This window comes from Rhincodon typus, chromosome 11 (genome assembly GCF_021869965.1).
Source record: "Rhincodon typus isolate 14 chromosome 11, sRhiTyp1.1, whole genome shotgun sequence".
Taxonomy (NCBI): Eukaryota; Metazoa; Chordata; class Chondrichthyes; order Orectolobiformes; family Rhincodontidae; genus Rhincodon; species Rhincodon typus.
Genome location: NC_063342.1, coordinates 9,912,033 through 9,933,724, shown reverse-complemented (window position 1 = coordinate 9,933,724; position 21,692 = coordinate 9,912,033). Strand labels below are relative to the sequence as shown.

Here is a 21,692-nt window from a genome sequence, read left to right as displayed (position 1 = left end):
TACCTATCCATCTATCTCTATCGTTCTATCTATTTCCATCTATTTATCCATCTATCTATCCATTCATCTAGCTATAACTTCTACATCTGTCTGTCTGTCTGTCTATCTATCTATCTGCCTATTTCTATCGTTCTCTCTCTCTCTCTCTCCCTATCAGACTCTCTGTAAATACAGATATTTATGTTCTGTAGCAGAGTGATGGGTTGACTGACCGCCGGAGTGTGAAGGCGATGCGCCGCCCCGCCGCGGAGGAATATTCTGGCAGAGGTTGGCATGCGATATAGTTCAGTGTGGCACGGTTTTGAGCGCCAGTTTCAGGAACCGCTCTGGCAAAGGAGCAACCGGCTCAGTGCGAGTCTCCGGGAAGCTGCCTTGCACCGGCCACAAGCTCCGGGGGGGAAAATGACCTTCGCCTTATTCTACCTAATCGGATTGCTTGTCTGCGGCGGGGAAGGTAGGAAGCCACGGTCATGTCAATAACAATATGCATGTAGTGTGTTATGTGAAGGGGGGAAAACACATACAAAACCCCAGATAGATGCATCGACTGCATTGCAGAGAGAGAGAGAGAATGTGGGACTGAGCGTCGGGACAGGTTGCAGAAGAGATTGAAAACTGGAGAGTTGTTTGAAATGAAGTCTTTCACTTTTCGTCTCCCCCCCCCCCCCCCCCCACCCCATCATTGCGTTGTGTGTCCGCCTTGTGAGAGACCTCTTGCCGAGTGAGACGGGGCTGGAAGGCTTGGGGGGTTGTATCTGGTGCTTATTTGGGGAACATTGAAGGTGTTAACTTTCCTCCTTGTGTTTATTGGGTGTGTGTTTGTGTCTGTGTGGTTCGGGGGTCCTGGTGAAACGCCAGCTCTTGGCCAACACTCTTGAGCTTGTACTTTCATGAATGTGTCTATCGAAACGGTAGGCTGTGCATCTGAAATCTCGGAGAGTTTGTACCTGGCGTGTAATAATGTTTGGAGAGAGTCTGAAGCTGAGGAGACAGGACCCCTCTTCCCGTACAAACAAACACAAACACACTCATCATTGAGCAGCTATATCAATGTTTGCCGATCTCCAGGCTTGATCCATGCAGAGTTTGGTGACAATTGTGAGGGGATGCAATCTGCGGTTCAGATACATCACATTCCAGGTACATTATGTTGAGCGGGTTTGGCGGGGGAACGGTAGGATTTTTTTGTTGCTTAAAAATGTTTTATTTCTGGGATGGAGTGAGCTGCAAACTGCCCCCCTTCAGGATTTTGGATTGGAATGGACGGGAAGGCGCCAGAAGCAAAGATAAAATGTGTGTGTCGCCTGGATGCTGAAAGTTTAGGCTGGGCGGGTGTTCAGACCGAGTTGGATGTCTGTGGAAGTGGATTTCGAGCGGGGCTTGTGAGAATCTCTCGAGTCGACTGCTCAATGCGGCAGGTGGCAGTGCGGAGCTGTCTCCGGCTAAAAGTATAGCTTTCCCTGCCTGTCTCACCATCACTCTCTCTCTCACACAGACACACACACCCCATTAATGGGAGCGCGTCTTCCATGAACCATCTCCCCAACTGCAAGGCGCAGAAGTGGGTAGAGTGAATCCACACATGCTGGCTGAGCCCCGAAAACAATTTCTGGTGAAGGTGTTCTGCTCTGGGAGTTCCGTAGATCTGTTGACGATGAGCCCCCGATGTTTCCGCTCTGCAACAGTCTCTGTGAGCAACTGCTCCTGATCTCCTGCTGCCTCACCTTTCTTCTTCCTCACTCACTTGGAACTTCAATGACCAAACACTGTCAAAGGAAGAGCTTAGTCTTTTTTTTAATAATAAGTAGCAATATTATTTGGGGTGGGGCCAGACCAAAGTGGAACTAGATGGGGGCATCGGGAGTTATAGAGTTAGCAGGATGCGAATGTGTTGGGGACAACGGGGCTATAGAGTTAGCACAATATAAAAGTGATGGTGACAACGGGGCTGGAGTTAGAAAAAGTGATGGTGACAACGGGGCTAGAGTTAGCACGATATAAAAGTGATGGTGACAACGGGTTATAAAGTTAGCAGGATGTGGATGTGATGGAAACAACGCAGTTATAGAGTTCGCTGATGTGAATGTGATGGCGATAACAGGGGTTATAGAGTTAGCAGGATACGAAAATGATGGGGACAGCGGGGCTATAGAAATGGCAGGATGTGAATGTGATGGGGACATCAGCGGTGATAGAGTTAGCAGGATTTGAAATTGGTGTGACCAGTCAGCATCTGGGCATTGACATTGACAGGGCTTTGGATGGTCACACCAACTGAAACTGATCACCGCGGAGTGTGAGTTTGGGGCGATGACAAGATGCAGAGAGTCGGGGATGGGGTGAAGGGTGAAGCGGCCTGGGGACAAGGGGCCAAGGGTACAGCCTGCAGCTGACTGTAACCTCACAGCTGTACCGTGGCGAGCCATTTACCCAGCTCCCAAATCGCAGCTGCTGTGAAGTTGGTCAATCTTTGCTCCCCGTCGCCCTCCCTTCCTCTAGCTGTGGGATCAGTGAGAGCTGAGCTCCGTGAGTCCGGGCTCTCTCCCTGAGTGCTGGTCTAGTGCTATCTCTCACTGTCTGTTCCACATCACGGTGCAGGGACCCTGGGGGAACTGTCGTTTGGCTGTTCCCCAGACAGAGAGCGGGGATGTGTTTTAACCCTTCACTTACCGAGGCAGGAGAGATGGGTTTCGTGTACATGAGAGACAGTGACATTTGAAATGTGACTTACTGCCCTTCAACTGATTGCTATCGATTGTACAATTTACAGTTACCAATATCATTAACGTCAAGGTAATCTCGCTCCCCACTAAACAGGCGGAAGGCTGACCTCCCACAATGAACATTTGTTTTTAGTCTGACTGTTTAGCATCACTTTTCTGACCTGTTGACAGGAACGCCTGGGTGACAGGCTTTCCGAGTTGGTATTTAGTTGTCACGCCGTTCAACCGAAAGACTTCAAAGTTAAAGATCCCTGTCTAGGCATCAGAGTAATCTGCTTGCAACGAATGGATGATTGAATGGCATTGCTCCAGATTGCATTCTGTCTTGGCCCATCCGCTACTCTGCACTGACTGAGGGATGCACAGGATTGAAGGTGCAGAGACTGGGATTCTACCTGGGTTTGAAGCCAGGGCTGGATTGCAGTCTGTGAATGAGAGGGACTGAGTTAAACAGGGGTTGGGGGGATGGGGGTACGAAGGTTGAGTTACGGTGGGAATAGACAGAGGCGGTACTGGTACTAGCAGGAAAACATTGGTGAAGGGAAGGGAGGAGAGGAACGGTAGGGTTCTGTCCGGACTGTACAGCATGAGTTTGAGCTCGGGGATAGACCCAGCGAAGGGATTTCTTAAGCAGCTGCTTTCTGCTTCAGAACTGTTAAACCCTCACGTTTGGGTGAGAGCAAGAGTTAAAATTCAGCAGTTTCGATCTAGGCTGCTTTGAATAGAGAGAAAAAAATCATGAAGATTTCATTCACACCCGCAGATGTTTAAATTGATTAGATATCATCAAACGGTTGTTTCTCGTAATGATATATAATTGAAGTAAACAGTACCTTGGAGGTGACCTACACACGGCTGTGAAGGTAAGGCGCACGGCGTGGGTCAATGAATAAATATTTCTTCAATCAGGCCGTTTCTTTCTCTCACTCCCAGCTTTCGAGATGGCTGCCGCCTTTTTTTTATCATTACCACTCAGAACAAGCAGTCATTTCACTCCTTCAGACACCCAGTTTTACCTTAATTCTGGCACTGGAGTAGATAAAAATGGAAGTTCTAATCGAGGAAAGCGAATGACCCAACTATAGCCTGTTTGTAACTTGAATTCTGCTTCATTAATTTTGGTGAAGCTTGCTTTTACTTCAGTTCTCTTTTTTAAGCAGATATGGCTGGGGAACAGCTGGAATCTGAATTTCAGAATGTTAAATGTCTTTCCCTTAACTGTCTGATTTTACTTAACAGTGTACAGAAGAGGGCAATAGAAATGTGAAGAAAATGTTGGTGTAGTTATGTCTTTTTTTCGTCCACCCCTACAAATCTTCTTTCCTTTTTCCGTAGACCCTTTGAGATTGTCCCATTATTAAAGACCAATTGTTAAGTGACAAAATGCTGCTTGCCAGCATGACTTCCCAAATTCAATACACAATGCTAGGTCCTTTCAGAAGCCAACCTCCTCATTTTTCCTACTTTGGGATCTGTCATTGATATTGAGCAGGTGTAATTCTTACCTGGGCTCATTGAGTGATAAATACTGACTGGGATTTCAATGCAAAATACTAGGTGGCACTTTGTCCATTTATACTTGCTCAAATGCAAGTGTGGGAAATGTGTGTGACTGATCAAATATCTTTTGAATATTTGCTGGTTTACATAGAAACACAGATAGTCAAAATTACAGCTTCAGATGTTAGTACAATGAGCAAAGGTTAATGAGGAGGATTCCGATGTGAATCCCTGAGATCTGTTCATAGCTGAAATTCTTTTCTTACTTATGCAAAGCCCACCAGTTCATCGCTGGTGCTGGCACTTATCATTGTTGGTCCCCATTACAATTTCTCAGGAATGATAATATCTTACAAAATGGTATCTGGAGAATAGTATTCTTTTCGGTCAATGTTGAGTGGCAGCATCCGGTGAGAAAAGTTCTTTCAATCAATGTTGCCACTTTTACATTTTAGCTGCGAAATAGAGAGCTTTTCTGTTGCATTTACAATGATTTAATCATGAAAGGAATTACATTTTCCCCTGAATCCTTTCCAAACTGCGAGAGCTTTACACAACCATACATTGAGTTTCAACTGGCGAATCAATATCCAGTTCTGACATGTAGGTTTTGCATATGAACTCCTCATTCCTCTATGTTCTTACACTTCCCATTTCCTTACACTTCAGCACGAATTATTTTTTCCTTTCTAATCTCCACTTGAGGCCTCTTCAAACCCAGGTGATTTGTGATGACTTTATAAGATTGCACCAACCACTTTGTGTTACATAAGGGGCATTCAACACACTACGCAAACTGAAGCACAATTTGAAGTTGTAGAATGATGCACCAGTAGAATCTTTGTTGCCATATTTTATAACTAGATGGTACTGTATTTGACTCTGCATCCTGTCCCTTTTAAAAAAAATATTCTTTTGAATTTGCTTTGCAATCATCCAATGGGTTGGATGATGCTTTTTTAAAAAAAAACTGATGGTGTCTGTATGACAAGAAGAGTGACATTCTCAAGCAGTACACATTACCCAGAAGTATAGTTGCTCTCTTTTTTTACTGACCTCAAATGGCACCATGTATTTACGTTGAAGCAGTACAAATGAAAATATTGCATTAATATTTATCAATAATGGATCATATATGCTTTCAACAGATACAGAGTTCACATATATATTTAGTTTACCAGAATCTTATAAGGACAGTATTTCAGAACAGTTTGGCACATCTTCTAATAAAGTCTGCACTGAAAATTCTATGTAGAGCCACTCTGTTTTTTCCAGATGTCTCCAACTAATTATTATCTTCCCCTCATTCTGTCCTTTTGGACATGATTCCCTCATGGAAAAGTTAGATGGACACCATGCTGCACACTGTTTACCTCCTGCTGTGTTACTTAAGGATGTTCACTCTCTGGTGTTTACAATCTATCATGGAACCTTCTTTTCAGACTACCAGCTGTAAAATGGGAAATGCAGGATGTATTTGATTGCATTTGTAAGAGATATCAATATTTTGATGTGGGATCCATAACTAGGGATAAGTCACAATGGATTCTTTACGACCTAACCTGTGAGTGAGATTAAAAAGTGAGTTATTGCAGCTCTGCTTCTATTTTTGCTTATGATTTTCACATTTTCTTTCTTTTTATAGCTTCATGATACAACTATTCTATAATAGACTGTTATGTAGCACTTTCTATAAATACATCGTCTCTGTCACTACAGACTCCTGGGGAAGAGAAAAGTGTAATATCTTTAAGCAATGTCATCATCCCCTCATTTTCTCTTGTTGTACATGATTGACTCATTGAAAAATTGGAGGACACTTTGCTGCCTAACCGTAACTGTAATCCTAACCATACTCCTGCAGTTGTGCTTAAGGATGTCCACTGTATGGCCATTCTATTGCTCAACACTGTTAGCCCTTTTGATATGAAGCTCACGGTAACACAGGCTAATCTCCAGAAGGTGCTATTGGGGATGAGTTGGCGCTGAATTTACAACTGGCTCCAGTTAGCTGGTACAGGGGCCAAAAGATTGTTTTGAAATAATTGACAAAGGTGCATAGAAATGCTTTTAACAAACAAGTTATTGCGATCTGAAATGCACTGCATGAAAGTCTGATGAAAATAGATTCAGTCATAACTTCACAAAGGGATTTCAGTTAACAGTTTGAAGGAAGGAAAATGTGAAGGACTATGCAAAGATTATGGGTGAAGTAGAATGAATTGGATAGGTTTGCCAAAAAGCAGACACAAAGATCATCTTATGATCTTATTATCCCTGTTTCTGGCTCTGATAAGCATCCAGTGAAATTTGCGCCATGGAGTTGGTAAAGACATATTTTAAACTTTGGCTGAAGGTAAAATGAGGGTCTGCTGTAGTGACAGTCAGCCTGTGCTTAAAAGGCTTACACATAGCCACAGACCGTGCTGTTCAGTCCATACATGGCCCTGAATGCCTGTATAGCTGTTTGGGGAAAGGTGTCCTCACAAGAATCTTCACCATTAAGATAAAAGATCAAAACATTGCAAGATGGGAGGAATCAAAATAGATTATCAAAGGAACTTAAATAGGTGAAGTTTCAGTTCGTCATATTCCTCCCTTTATTTAGTATTTAAGAGAAAGTCAGCATGAATTCAAAGCATGATCACACTCTGGTCTTTTTAGGTAAGATTTCTAAATAATTTGCAAATATTCTTCTGTCAGCAGACTCATGAAACGAGAAGAGACAAATCACATTGACTTTGGTAAACTTTCAGACAACTCCAAATAAATAAAGTTGCAGTTTTCAAAAGACTGTTGCTGCCTGTACGATGTTTGTTATACCTTGTGTGTCGGCTCCAGCAGTGTCTGGGGCTACCATTCTGATACAGCCTGGACTAGAACTCATAACTAAAGGAACTGCAAAACAATTTTTCAGTGCACTGTTTTCGGAAGTGAAGGTGTTATATTCGTGCTCTCGGCAGATTGAATGCAAGCACAGGTTACATAGATGGATGCAAGACCCTGATTTTTATTATTGGCCCCTTGTGCCCAGTCTCAGTATGGAGGGAACAGTGAAGATGTCGAAGATGTTCAACTTACCATGTCTAAGTTGCAGTAGGGCTGAAAACCTAACTATAAGATTTTTTCTGGCGGGAGAGGGGGTTGATTGTAGTTGAGGGTGCAGTGAGACAGAGAGGGGAATTTGCTGTTCCTCTTTTTTTGGCAGCAAATTATATAAGCACAACAAAAATAGAATCAGTAGCAATTGATATAGCTTAAGCTATGGGGCTGATTGGAGACTGTTGGACAGTGAGAAGAAAAAAAATAAAGCTTTGAATGTTTTGTCATGCAGTGTATATAGATAGTGGCAGTGCATGTTATGAGTAGCAGGACAAGAGGTAGGCGAACCCAAGAGCCCATACTGAAATCGTCATCCTTGACTGAGCTTTCCTTATTGCAGCTCTGTCATGAATGTGCTTTCCAGCTCTGTTTCTTGATAGCACCACAGTGTTTGTCAGCAAGGAGATGACTGGACAAAACACAACTCACGAATAGTCTCTTTTTTTGTGATCAACCAGTACCTGAAGAGATGATTATAGCTACTCCTCCAACATACAATCACTGTGATAACATTATTTCCAGTCATGACTTCCATTTACGATAGGTGGACATGTATAATCATTTGCTAGCATATTATGTGTACTTTCTAATTTGTTTCTATCTAATCTACCAGACTATTAGCTTTTGTTTTGAAAGAGGAAATATGCAGCTTGGCTCCTTATTGACTGCCCTCTTTGAACAGCTTGGAGGATGCTCAGGCAATTGCATCTCAATTTGGGCGAGTCCTATTATTTTTACACTCATCCTACACTGTCTCCCTGATTTGAGTAGCTAATGTTGGGAAGACAGGGCATTTAATGCTATAAGCTACCACCTTTAATTCAGTTTAATGCATGACATTGAATTAACTGCCCATTTTATATTTTGCCCCATTTTTTTTTTAATCCTCTTTCCCCTTTGCCTCATTGCATTGAATTTAATGTGTAGGGAAATCTTGTGTTGTATGCAGTGTTAGCTACCTTGATAACACCCAACTTTAAACCATCTGCTTCTGAGTGTTGGCGCTCTCATGATCACTGTCACCCATCACTGCACTCCTTCCTCTGATTGAAGTACTTGATGAGGGGTAAATGATAAGTAATCTGCTCCCCTCCAACTCCGACATTTCTCAAACTATTGTGTGGTCTGACCTCTGCCTCAATTCAGATTCAATTGCTGATTTAGTGAAGAAAGTGTTAATCATTTCTTTCTCGATACTTGGTTCAAGGAAAAGATTTTAAAATTCCAGTGCTTATTTTAAAGCATTGTTTTATCTTCCTCATGCTTGCCTAATCATACGTATCAATGACCTTATTGTCATGGTTACTGTGATTTGGGAATGAATCTCTTTGTACTTTTGTTTGGATGCAATCTTTGCCAACATAATCTGAACAAAGTTCTAAAGAGAGAGAGGACCTGTCCACTTTAAAGCACCTTCTGTACTCCAGCCAACTCTTTTGCTTTCTAAGGTGCTATATAAATGGTTGTTGTTGTTAAGTCAACAAATGGAAATGGAACACTGTTCCAATTGTGTAGATTAATTACTCCTCAGGTAGTTGCTAGTCGATCCAAATACCACCCTCTTTTAATGTGATACTAGCTGTCTCTATCATCTTTTTTGTGAGGTTGCTGCTTTCTGCTTGTTTCATGGGAAATTTGCGACCTGACTTTTGCCCACTTGGTTTAAGCACCTAACAATATTTCCTGATAGCATGCTGCTGCAGGGACAGCAGTCTATCATTAATAGATATTTCTGATCGACCTGTTCAGGCATGTTGTAACACAGATGGGACTTAAACTCAGAACTTTGGGCAAAGAGACGTGAGCACTATGTCTGCACCACAAAGGCCCCAGACTGGTTTTCCTATTAGCTGGAAATAAAATGAGAACAAGCCCCAGGCATTAAATGGAAGCTGTTGTCAAGCAAGTCACTTAGTTATTTCCAGCTGAATGTGGGACATGTAGCATTAAACTATTGACAATGTGTATGGCAAATGAATACTAAAGAAGATTGCCAAGCCCACTCAGATCCTGTGAGAACAGGATCATAAGAAACTCTCGTGAGATTGCTTGAATTCCTCCATGTTTTGCTTCTCTATGTGTAGCTTCCTCTGGTCCTAAAAACCATCAGTAATTTGTAATCATATGATTCTTTTGCCCTGGTAAGACATATCAAGATGAGTGCTTGTACTCAAAACATTATCTTTTTCTCTCTCCACAGATGCTTCCAGGCCTGCTGAGTTTATACAGCATTTACTGCTTTTATATCAGGACACATGACTGATTATATCAAACAAAATTGACAATATTGGGGCAGGCAACTAAAAGCAAGGTCAAAGACATAAATCTTATGTCTTAAAGGGAAAAAGAATGGTTTAGAGGGGGTGGGAGTTGTGGGGATCGGGAATTCAGTACTTTTGGACCTTTGAATGGTCAACAGTAAATTTGGCAATGCTCAGTGGACAAAAACCAGAGAAGCTTAGGTATCACCAGTGTCATGCAGTGCTTTCAGGCATTGGTGGTGTTATGGTAATCTAGATGCTCAGGCTAATATGTTTGGAATGTGGGTTCCAATCCCATTGCAACAGCCTATGGAGTTTGAATTCAGTTTATGAATTTGGAATTAAAAAACATACCACTGTGAGAACAACCATTCCTTACAAAAAACAGTTTAGCACAGGAGCAGATTCTTTGGCTCACCAAGACTGTGCCAACACATGATGACTTTCCCAACAAAAAAACAGTCTATATCTCTTAATTCCCTGCCTACTCATGTATGTGTCAAGATATCTCCTAAATGTTGCGATTGTATCTGCATCTACCAACTCCTCTGGCAGCACATTCCAAGCATTTACCATTCTCACTGTGTGAAAAACCCACCTCTCACATTTCCTTTAAACTTTCCACTTTTTACCTTAAACCTATGTTGCTTAGTAACTGACATTTCTACCCTGGTAAAAAAGACTCTGACTATTCATTTTATCTCTGCCTTCATAATTTTGTAAACTTCAATCAGTTTGCCTGTCACTCTTCAACTTTCAAGTGAAAACAAGCCAAGTTTGCCTAATCTCTTCTCATAGATAATACCCTCCAAAGTAGGCAGCATCCTGGGAAACAGTTTACCCCTGCCAAAGCCTCCACATCCTTCTAGTAGTGTGGCAACCAGAACTGTGCACAATATTCCAAATGTGGTCGAATTAACGTTCTATACGGCTGCAATATGACTCACCAGTTTTCATACTGTATACCCCGACTGACGACGGCAAGCCTGCCATATGCCTTCTTGACCATTTTATCCACTTGGGTTGCCACTTTCAGGGAACTATGGGCCTGTATGCATAGATCCCTCTGTAGGTTGATGCTATTAATGGTTCTGCCATTTACTACATACTTCCCTCCTGCATTAGACCTTCCAAACTGCATCACCTCATAGTTATCTGGATTAAACTCCATCTGTCATTTCTCCGCTCAAGTCTCCAGCCTATCTATATCTTGCTATGTTCTCTGGCAATTATCCTCACTATCTGCAGCTCCCTCAATCTCTATGTTGTCCATAAACTAACTAATCAGACCACCTACATTCTCCTCCAAATCATTTTATATTTAATATATATTTATATATATACACACAGACAACAGGGGTCCCAGCACTGATCCCTGTGGAACACCACCGATCACAGATCTTCAATCTGAAAAGCATCTTTCCACCATTACTCTCTGTCTTCTATGATTGTTGTGAAGGGCCCAGAAGGAAATCTACCATGCTCACATAGTCTGACCTACATGTGCCTCCTGACCCACAACTATGTGATTGATTTTTACCTACCTTCTGAAATAGCCTAGCTAGACACTCAGATCATGAGCAATAAATTCTCATCTTGCAAGCAAAACCCACATCTTGTGAAAAAAAAATATTTTTTTTCAAAAAGCAGATTAGCCTAATGATTTTAAAATGTTAGCAGGTTTGGGAGAGCTGGTACTGTTATAAAGCCACAAATTACAAGTCTCTGTGTGAAAACTGGTGTTGTGTTTTCAGACTGCGTCGCTTAGTGCTGATGAGCAACTATGAGGGGACACCAGAGACAAAGGAGTGTGTAAGCTAAAGATTCTCCAGTGATCACTGAAAACAGAATAATGGAACCAGGTAAAAAAAATATAGTCTTGCTCAGCCGGAGGACAAAGGAGTGGTATTGGAGGAGAATGGTATGGACAACTGTTTGAAAAAGCTACAGACTGATGGAGAGGGATAAGACCATTTAGTTTTCCTTCAGAACACAATATTTATTCAACTATTGACTTGGGCATTCCTGATTTCTATTAGCTTGCCCTTGGTGGTTGTGCCTCCAGTTCCCTAGGCTCTAAGTTCCCTCTCTTGACATCATATACTTCTGTCCCCCTCTGGAAGGTGCTAATGTTTGTCTTATAATGCCTCTGTGAAGCACATTGAGATGCTGTAATGTGTTGAAGGTGCTACTTAAATGCAACTGTGTAGGCATTAAAGTGCTTTATTAGGTTGGGTCAGAGGAACTTTTGTGAGCTCTTGGACTCGAAACAATGGATGTTCAAATGATTAAAGTATTGCATTCCAGCACAACATTCTTCACCTTAATTTACACAGTAAAATTAGTTAGAAAGGAAAACAATAAAATAAATAAAATGCTTTACCAGAGGCTAAGCAACTGCTTAACTTCAGTTTATATTAAATTTAAGCATTGCCATACGGAGACAATATAGGTGTGTACAGTTGGCAACTTTTGAAAAATTGTAGTTCTCTTCAGCCACATGTAAGCCTTAAGGACAGCATAATGGTATCCAAAACCTGGAGGAATATTTCTCTAATTGTAATAGGTAACGGTATCTTCAGGAGTCTCTTGCAGTAAAGCATCTGTTGTTGGAAAATTGCTTTGAGAACAGATGGATTGTTATTATGTATCAGGGAGGCATTTAAGTTAGACCATCTAACTGTAACAGTTAGAGATAAATGCAATCTCCCCACATCGTTGCAAAGCAAGAAGCTGATGTCAACTGTTTAATCCTTTACTTTAATTCTCAGAGATTTTAGACATTGAGATTCTCAACCCTACACGTGAGGTGAAAAGGAGCTGTCAGTAAAAGTCACCATTGGTGGCATGGTGGCTCAGTGGTTAGCACTGCTGCTTCACAGTGTCAGGGACCTGGGTTCAATTCCACCTTCAGGTGACTTTCTGTGTGGAACTTGCACATTCTCTCTGCATCTGCATGGGTTTCCTATGGGTGCTCTGGTTTCCTCCCACAGTCCAAAAATTTGCAGGTTAGTTGGATTAGCCACTAGGAATATGATAGAATACTTTCCACTTGTCCGGATGGGTGGACTCCAATAGCATTCAAGAGATTTGACACCATCCAGGACAAAGCAACTGTTTGATTGGCACTACATCCATGAATATCTATTCTCTTCATTACCAGGGCTGAGTAGCAGCATGATATACCATCTGCAAGAAATTTGTTGAAGCTCCTTAGACAGCCCCTTCCAAACCCAAGACCACTACCATTTAGATAGATAAGAGCAGCAAATACATTGGAACACAATCCCTGCAAGTTCCCTTCCAAGCCATTCACCATGCTGACTTGGAAATATATCACTGTTTCTTCACTGTCGTTGGGTCAAAATCCTGGAGTACCCTCCCCTAGTGGCATTGTGAGTCAATCCACAGCACATGGACTCCTGTAGTTCAAGGAGTCATCTTCTCAAGGTAACTAGGGACAGGTAATAAATGCTGGCCAGCCACTGTTGCCCACACCTCAGTAGTGAATAATAAAAATAGAAACAGCCTCTTTAGAGGAAATCAGAATGGAATTTTATTTTTATTGTTCAGAATGTTGAGATTTTGTGTTAAAGAATTTATTTTTATTAATTAATGTGGGTGCGGCTAGCTAGGCCAGATGTTATTGGCCATCTCCAGTTGTTCTTGAGAAGGTGGTGGTGAACTGCCTGCTTGAAATGCTGCAATCTGGTGTCAGTAGACCACAATGCCATTAGGGAGTGAGTTCCATGATTCCAAAATCAATCTCATAGCACTAGGAGAAGGCCATTCAATCCATTGTGCCTGCTAGTTCCTGGAATATGCGAACTTGTTCAGCTTCCACATTTATCCTAATGTATCTGCAAATTTTCCTCTTTTGTCCATTGATCTGTTTCCCTTATGGCAATTCCTGATTGCTTTTGCCATCCTTTTAGGCAATGCTTTCCATATCACCCTATCCACGCTTGGAGAAAAACATTCTTCTCAACTTACTGCCAAAATTGGCTCAGTGGCAGGAAGCAAAGGGCAATGATGGCCAATGGATTTTTTGGTGACTGCAAGGCTCATTCAGTACTAGGTCTCTTGATTTTGTTTTCTGGCATATGATTGTGAATATAGAGAACATAAGAGGTTTGCAGATGATAAGAAAGAATGCTGTAAGCTGCAGGGAGATACTGGTGCACTTGTTAAGTGTGTGGAACAACAGCAAATCGAGATCAACCTAGAGAAGTAATTCATTTGGGGAAAGCCATAAGGCAAAGGAATACAAAATAAGTGGTAGAATATTGAGAAATGTAGAGCAACAGAGGGACTTTGGCGTGTATGTTATAGGAACATAAAAAATAGAAGCAGGAGTAGGCCCTCTGGCCCCTTGAGCCTGCTCCACCATTCAATAAGGTCACGGCTGATCTTTTTGTGGACTCAGATCCACTTACCCGCCTACTCACCATAAGCCTTAATTCCTTTACTGTTCCAAAATCTATCTTCCTTTGCCTTAAAAACATTCAGTGAGGTAGCCTCTGAGATAACAAGGTGTAGAGCTGGATGAATACAGCAGGCCAAGCAGCATCATAGGAGCAGGAAGGCTGACGTTTCGGGCCTAGATCCTTCATCAGAAATGTGATGTCCATTTCTAATGAAGGGGCTAGGCCCGAAACGTCAGCCTTCCTGCTCCTGTGATGCTGCTTGGCCTGCTGTATTCATCCAGATCTACACCTTGTTAGCTCAGATTCTCCAGCATCTGCAGTTCCTACTATCAGTGAGGTAGCCTCAACTGCTTCACTGGGCAGAGAATTCCACAGATTCACAACCCTTTGGCTGAAGAAGTTCCTCCTCAACTCAGTCCCAAATCTGCGCCCTCTCCCCCCCACCGCTTATTTTGAGGCTATGCCCCCTAGTTCTAGTTCCAAATAGTTCTATGTCCACAGATCCTTAATGCTTAAATCAGATGATCACAAAAACAAACGAGGATTGGTTGCGTATACTGCTGAGGAGTAGAATACAATCTTACAGCAGGCAAGAACTGAGACACCATAATGTTCACCATGATCTTGAATGGTGGAGCAGACTCAAAGGACTGAGACTCCTATGAAAAAGCTGGGAGGTAATGATGGAAGTGCGTAAAGCATTAGTTAGGACACAGATATGGAACACTTTGTTCTATTCTGATCACCCACAGTGGGAAATACATGATTGTACTAAAGAAACTACAGAGGAGATTTATGATGATGTCGCCTGAACTGGTAAAGATTAGCTCGGGGCAAGATTGGATAGACTAGGATCATTTTCTTTGGAAGAAAAGAGACCATAGGGAAATGTACTTGAAATATATTAGACAAAGGGGCCTGGATAAAATGGGTGTAAGGTCTTAGTCATCTTTGTTGAGGGCTCAAGGTAAAGGGATTTGATAGGAATTTCTTTTCGGACCATAGGATTCTGGAATTCAGTAGCTGAAAATATGATCGAGGCAAAAACTCTCAAACATTTTTAAATAAAAAGGTACTTGGACATGCAGTTGAGATGCTGATAAAAAGCTGGAAAGTGGGATTATGCTGGATGGCTACTTGTTGGTTAGTGCAGATATGATGTGCTGAAAGGTAACTCTCTATGATGCAAAAATATTTATGATTAAATGAGCTCTTCTTTTATTTTGGCCAACAGCCTGAGCTTAGTGCCCTCAGGGTATCCACACTTGCAAGTGGGAGCAGTTTCTTTTGTTGAACTCCCTCACCCGTTCAGGCATTTCCCCGTAAATTTGTTCAATTAGCAAATTGTTCTCTGCATTCTTATGATCTCTGCTCCCTTATCCAGGGAAGCAGTTGTATGCAGGTAAAGTCACAACAATCTTATCAGAGCCTAGGGCTGCTCCCTTGTTAGAGAAGGATAACTGGTGGTGGTTTAACCCGAGGGTCACCACACCTCAGGTGACAGGAGAGTCCTTCATGGAAACCTCAGGCTGGTATGAAGATGAAACCCACATTATTGGCATCACTCCACATTACAAACCAGCTGTCCAGCCAACTGAGCCAACCAACCCCTAGAGTTAATGTTACTGAACCAGGAAACCCAGGCTAATGTTCCAGGGACATGAGTCCAAATCCTACTATGGCAGATGGTGAAATTTGAATTCAATAAAAATCTGGTCTAATTGTGACCATGTATTTATTGTTTGCCATAGGCGTACATGTGACTCCATACCCATAGCAATGTGGTTAACTCTTAAAACCCTCTGAGCAATTAGGATTGGGCAATGTCGCATGAAAAATGAAAAAAAAAAAGTTTCCCATCTATTCTTGACAGATATGTGAATGGGGAGGGAATAGAGGGATACAGACAGCATAGAAGTAAATGTTTTTTTCAGTTTAAAAAAACATCATGTGACAGTGCAGTCTTGATGGGCCGAGGAGCCTGTTCTGTGCTGTACTATTCTTTGTCCTTTGTTCTAAACCAATGGCACAGAATTGGAAGCAACCTTATTGCAAATGGGTAGGGGTAACAAAAAGCATTGAAGATGCAGCAAAGTTTATTTTCCACTGAATAAACAGTATTATGCAAAGGAAGAGGAAGTCTCACTCCCCAAACACATAAAGGCTTCACTTCAGTTTGAGAACCAAATCTTAATCAAAGTTAGGGCATAATAACATGCCAGGGATGAGGGAACATTAGTTATGTGCATAGTTGGGACTTAGAGAAAGTTACTTGGCAATTTAGAATGGATGTCCAGGAAGATAAGGGAGTTAAATAGGGGAAACTGTTCCCATTGGCAAGACAATACACAGAAGACATGTAGCTAAGGCAAAAGTCAAAGGAGAGCTCATGTAATCTCTGGTTTTAAGCAACAATTACAGAAAAAGAGTGGAAAGGATCAGCTGAACTGAGAACAAAATTGCAAATGATAAAGCGGTGCCAAGAGTGAATTTACAAAGAAGCTTGTTGGACATCATTAGAAAAATGCAGAGAAACTGGGTAGGAGCATTCTCAAGCAGAAAGATTTGTTCTAGGAAATGGTATGGAGGAAAGATTTCAAGAAGGAGGATGAAAGAGCATTTCAACGTTGATTGTCTGGGAAATTGAAGAAATGTTATTGGCAAATGAAAAGACCCATATGGGATAGAGAGATTAGATTGTAGAGATAGAGATTTGTCTTTGGGCAGGACACGCATAATGATGACGATGAGGAGTGCTGAAATACGAGCAGCGAACCAATCTATTCCCATCAGAAGCCTGATTGAAACTGCTCCAAATTCATTTCACTTTCTGTTTTTAGCCTATCCTCCCTGGTCTGCATTCAAATCCATGCTGTAGAGTGAAGGAACGTTTGCTGGAGACCTCCTCCACACAGCTCTCAAATCATGTTTAAAGAGTGTGCTGCTACACTTGTGGTGATTCTTGGTATGAATGAACTTGTTATGGTAGATCTGATTACACTGCTGAACTGTAGACTCCACAATTGTAATGACTGTACGTTATATTTCAAGAAAGGATATTTCATATGTTCGAATATAACCTTCAAATGATAAAGACAGAAGTGCTGTTGAAACATCATCACAAACAAGGACACCAAAGCTTCAGTATTCTTTCATAGTTTTTGTTTGAAACATGAAAGTTATATTCAAATTGTTCAAGTCGTGTTCTTTATGACATGTCTATATTTTGTACATTTCTGTGTAATTATTTTTGTTCACGGGGTGTGGTCATCATTGGAAATGGCCCATCTCTGATTGCCCTTGATGTTGGTGGTTAGCTGCCTTCCTATACCACTGTACTCACCTGGTATAGGGACACTTGGACCCTGAGGCAGTGTAGTAACAGCAGAATGTTGTGTGACCTGCGGGGAAGTTTGTAGGTGGTGGTCTACCCATGGGTCTGCTGTTCTTATTTATCCTGGTGGCAGTGGTTATGGGTTTGGAAGGCTTGTCCAAGGAGCCTTATTGCAGTCGATCGTGTGGATGGTACGTACTGCTGCCACTGTGCATTGATGATGGAGGGAGTGAATGTTTAAGGTGGTGGATGGGATGTAACACCTATTTACTTCCTCCCTCCTCTGTATCCAAGGGCCCAAACACACCTTCCAGGTGAAACAGTGCTTCACACAATATAGTTTACTGCATTCACTGCTCACAGTGTGGTGTCCTGTATGTTGGGGAAACGAAGTGTAGACTGGGTGACCACTTCGCAGAACATCTATGCTCTGTCCGCAAAAATGAACCTGAGCTTCCTGCCACTTCAACACATCACCATGTTCCTGTGCGAATATCTTTGTCTCGGGCTTGCTACAGTGTTCCAGCAAAGCTCCGCATAAGCTGAAGGATGCCTCTTTTTCTGCTTGGAGACCCTGTAGCCTTCTGAACTTAAGATCGAGTTCAATAACTTTAGGACTTGAACTCCTCTATGTTGTAGCACCCATCCCCTCATACCAGCCCTCGTTATCACATCGTCTGCTTTCACACACAACTCATTGTTAGCCACTAACAGTCTCCTCTAACAGCTATTCACCGCCAACCCCCTCCCCAGCCAGATCATTATCCACTCCTCTGTATGTCCAACTGTTCTCTCTCTTTGGACTCTATTCCCACCTATCATTTACCCCTTACCCCTCCCCACACCTTATCTTCTGCATGAAAACTGACATTTTCCTAGCTATCATCAGCTCTGAGGAAGGGTCACCAGACCCAAATTGTTAACTCTGATTTCTCTTCATAGATGCTGCCAGGCCTGCTGAGCTTTTCCAGCAACTTCTGTTTTTGTTTCTGATTTACAGCACCTGCAGTTCTATCAGTTTTATTTGGCTCAATTTTCTGTTTGGAGATGGTCATTAAGATTATAAGACATAGGAGTCAGCCATTTGGCCCATTAAGCCTGCTCTGCCATCCAAGGAAAGAAACACGAAGTTGCTTGTCACTTGTGTAGCGCAAATGTTACTTGTACTGTATACTCTTTCAATTGGGGTTTCTTTTCGTGTTTTTCCAATTCGCTCACTCTCTTCACTTCTCACACATGAGCTAAACACACGAACCATACTGGGTTGCAGCTTCATGTCCTCAGACTGTATTGGTAGGTTCTTCATCCAAAGAGTGACTGCTAATAGCACATTCCATGAGGGGTAATATGTGGAAGATCCGAGTTCCAGGGTGTGCTTGAATGTACAATGGTTCTCATTGTCACTCTATTGACGACCTTAGTGTATGCAGCTAAACATAGTGATGCTGCTTGTTGTTAATTTATCAAAATTATCTACTGTTCATTGCTGTAGAGTTGGTGAATTTGTTTATTAACAGGAGCGTGAAATAGATTTATTGTGAATTAGTAGCTCATTTTTCATCTTAAATGAAAACCAAAATAAGGAATGATGTCATACAAGTTTCCAATTTTTGCTGTGAGAAGATTCTATGCAACAGACAAAGACTGATATTGCTCCCACTGCAGCTAAGTGTATTGGATGCATGTTGGTGCATAATGTGGCAGCTATCTGATCAAAGGATTCACACAACGCCTATTATGCCAAACATTGCTTTAAGAATGCCGTACAATTGTCCACTTCTCAAATTAGTAATGTGGTAGAAGATAATTTATATTGCTTTAAGCTTTGCTGAAAAGAGACTCAAAGGTAAAAAACAGGAGTGTAATGTTTAAGGTGTGTACTACCGGGCAATTACCTTAATTTTTCAGCTTAAAATATTCACTGCACTACAAAGACTTGCTAGGAAACCAGAGGCCTGAGACTCAGCCAGAATTAGACTCCTGGTTTCATGCTCCTAATCTTAATGAGTAACTGATCCATGCTGCACCTCCAGAGGCATCTCAGCTGATGTCAGGGTCAAATCTTAGCTCATTGTATCCAGCAAGAATTGAGTATGTCCAGTGACAAAGGTTGGGTGGCAGTCTGGCGTTGGTGGGACTAGACAGTGGAACATCATGGAAGACCTGACCAAGTTAGAGACTGATTGCATGGGTGGACAACATCAGAAACTAGACAGCAAGATTTGCACAGAGTAGTGCCTGTGACCCATTGCGGACTATAGCTAATTGTGTATGGGTGGCCTCAGCTGGCGTAGGGGAAAAGAGGGAATGTTTTCTGTACATTTTTTTTTTCAGTTTCCAGTATTCCCTTCAAAGAGCATGAGCCAGACCATCTTAAGATTAGCAATCATTATCAAAATGTACCTGCTCTTGTTCCAACCACCAATTCTATAGAAGGATTCTGAAACTGTCACAGACCCTTGTTTTACATACTTCACTTGGTCTGACACTGGAATTAAGTGAAGTTGTAGACAGAAGCTGCTTTGTATCAGGAAACAAACCACTATTAATGCATTACAGTAAGATGCTACTTGTAAGGAATTGATCATGGGTACATCCAATAATTTGATTCTTTGCTCAGTGTAGTTTGTCAACAAGTGTTTAAGTGAGTAGCATGCAAATAGTAATTTGTGGTTATGTGTATCCATTTGATGATTCAAATTACCATGGGGAAGCAATGGCCTAGTGGTATTATCACTGGACTGTTAATCCAGAGACCCAGCTAACATTCTGGGGACCCAGGCATAAATCCTGCCACAGCAGATGGTGGCATTTGAATTCAATAAAACATCTGGAATTAAGAGTCTAACAATGACTGTGAGTCAATTATCAGGAAAAACCCATCTGGTTCACTAATATCCTTTAGGGAAGGAGACTGTTGGCCTACATGTGACTCCAGACCTACAGCAATGTGGTTGACTCTTAACTGCCCTCTGGGCAATAAATGCTGCCTAGCCAGTGATGCCCCTCATGCTGTGAATTTAAATAAAATCAGAAGGTGCACAATAAATTATTTCTTTAGATGTGAAACTGTGAATTTACGAAAGGTGCTGGTCTCTTAAAATCCTCACTATATTTAATTTTATGATAGATTAAAGATACATAACGCTTACAATTAAAACAGTTTGACCTGTAATATCTTCTAATCAAGACAGGTGATTGTATTAAATAAGAATTTAGAGGCTACAAATGAGTACAGAAGACTGGACTAGAAGTTATTGTTTGATGCCCTTGGCTATTACTGAAGACATGCAAAATTCACATCAATTTCTACCTACGTGTCTTTCCCCTTGATAAGGTAAAGTTGCTATAGGCCTCACTGTCTCATTTGAGAGAGATGACTGGTGGTGAGGGCCACATACCTGAGGCAAGGGGTAAGTTTGAGAAGCCACGACTGTCCTGATGACTTCTGCTAGCACAGGAATTAAACCCATGTTGTGATCTTCACTCACCAGGCATCCAGCAAATTGAGCTAACCAACCACTCTGGGATATGACTGACTGAACTAATTTGTGCAGAGGAGTACAGGATTCAGCCTTCAGAGTTTTTTTTAATCTCAATATGCTTATCAGTTAAGAACATAAATATAACATAGTGCTGGTATTATTAGTAGACTGTGAGATTCAAAGGTTGTCTTGAATTTCCAGATCACAAGCAATTTTTTTGTTTCAAATAAGGATTAACATCAGATGATATTGCTGAAACGCTTGTGGCACTTTTGCATTTGTGGCTGTGCCATTTGAAACATCAGTGCATTGATTTAGAACAATATTACTGGGTTATTTGCAGTCAATTATAGAAACACCATTTGCTTTTATTTGTTTTAAACTAAATTAAAAGCTGTTTTGATATCCGAGTGCATGACTGCCTGGTGGATTTTGTTGGTATATATATATGAATCATTCTGCTCTGGACTTTCTTGTACCACTGAGCGGCTAAGTAGGCCAGCCACACAGAACTAGTTTGAATGAAATGTTAAAATAGAGTTATAATGGGCTATCACTTTTCCACTTACATCATCTGACTTTAATACGTTGAACCTCTTGTGGTCTGGCATGGTTTTAAAGGAAAAGCATTCACTTAAAATGGCCACAGAGGTCACCTGATCCAATTGAGCCAAATCCCTGACTCCAGCAATAAAAAGAATCAGTCACAGCTGAAATTAATATCCTGCTAAATAGCCATTGAAACACAACATTTTTCTCCCCTGTGTTCGCACCTGTTTGGAGGTTTCATAAATTAGAATGAAAGTCAACTGTGGGTTATCCGGCCAGAGGAAAACTGAAGCCAGACATGGGAATACATA

At 41.6% G+C, this 21,692-nt stretch overlaps 1 protein-coding gene across 1 annotated transcript in view; it reads left to right on the top strand.

The window, feature by feature from the left end:
• Positions 1-301: 301 nt before the first annotated feature.
• Positions 302-21,692, top strand: part of ncam2 (neural cell adhesion molecule 2) — a 1,072,172-nt gene continuing 1,050,781 nt past the window's right edge. Inside the window, exon 1 of the mRNA XM_048603020.1 lies at positions 302-454. Within this exon, the coding sequence (XP_048458977.1) occupies positions 403-454 (52 nt within the window). The 5' untranslated portion in view covers positions 302-402. The remainder of the gene's footprint in view (positions 455-21,692) is intronic.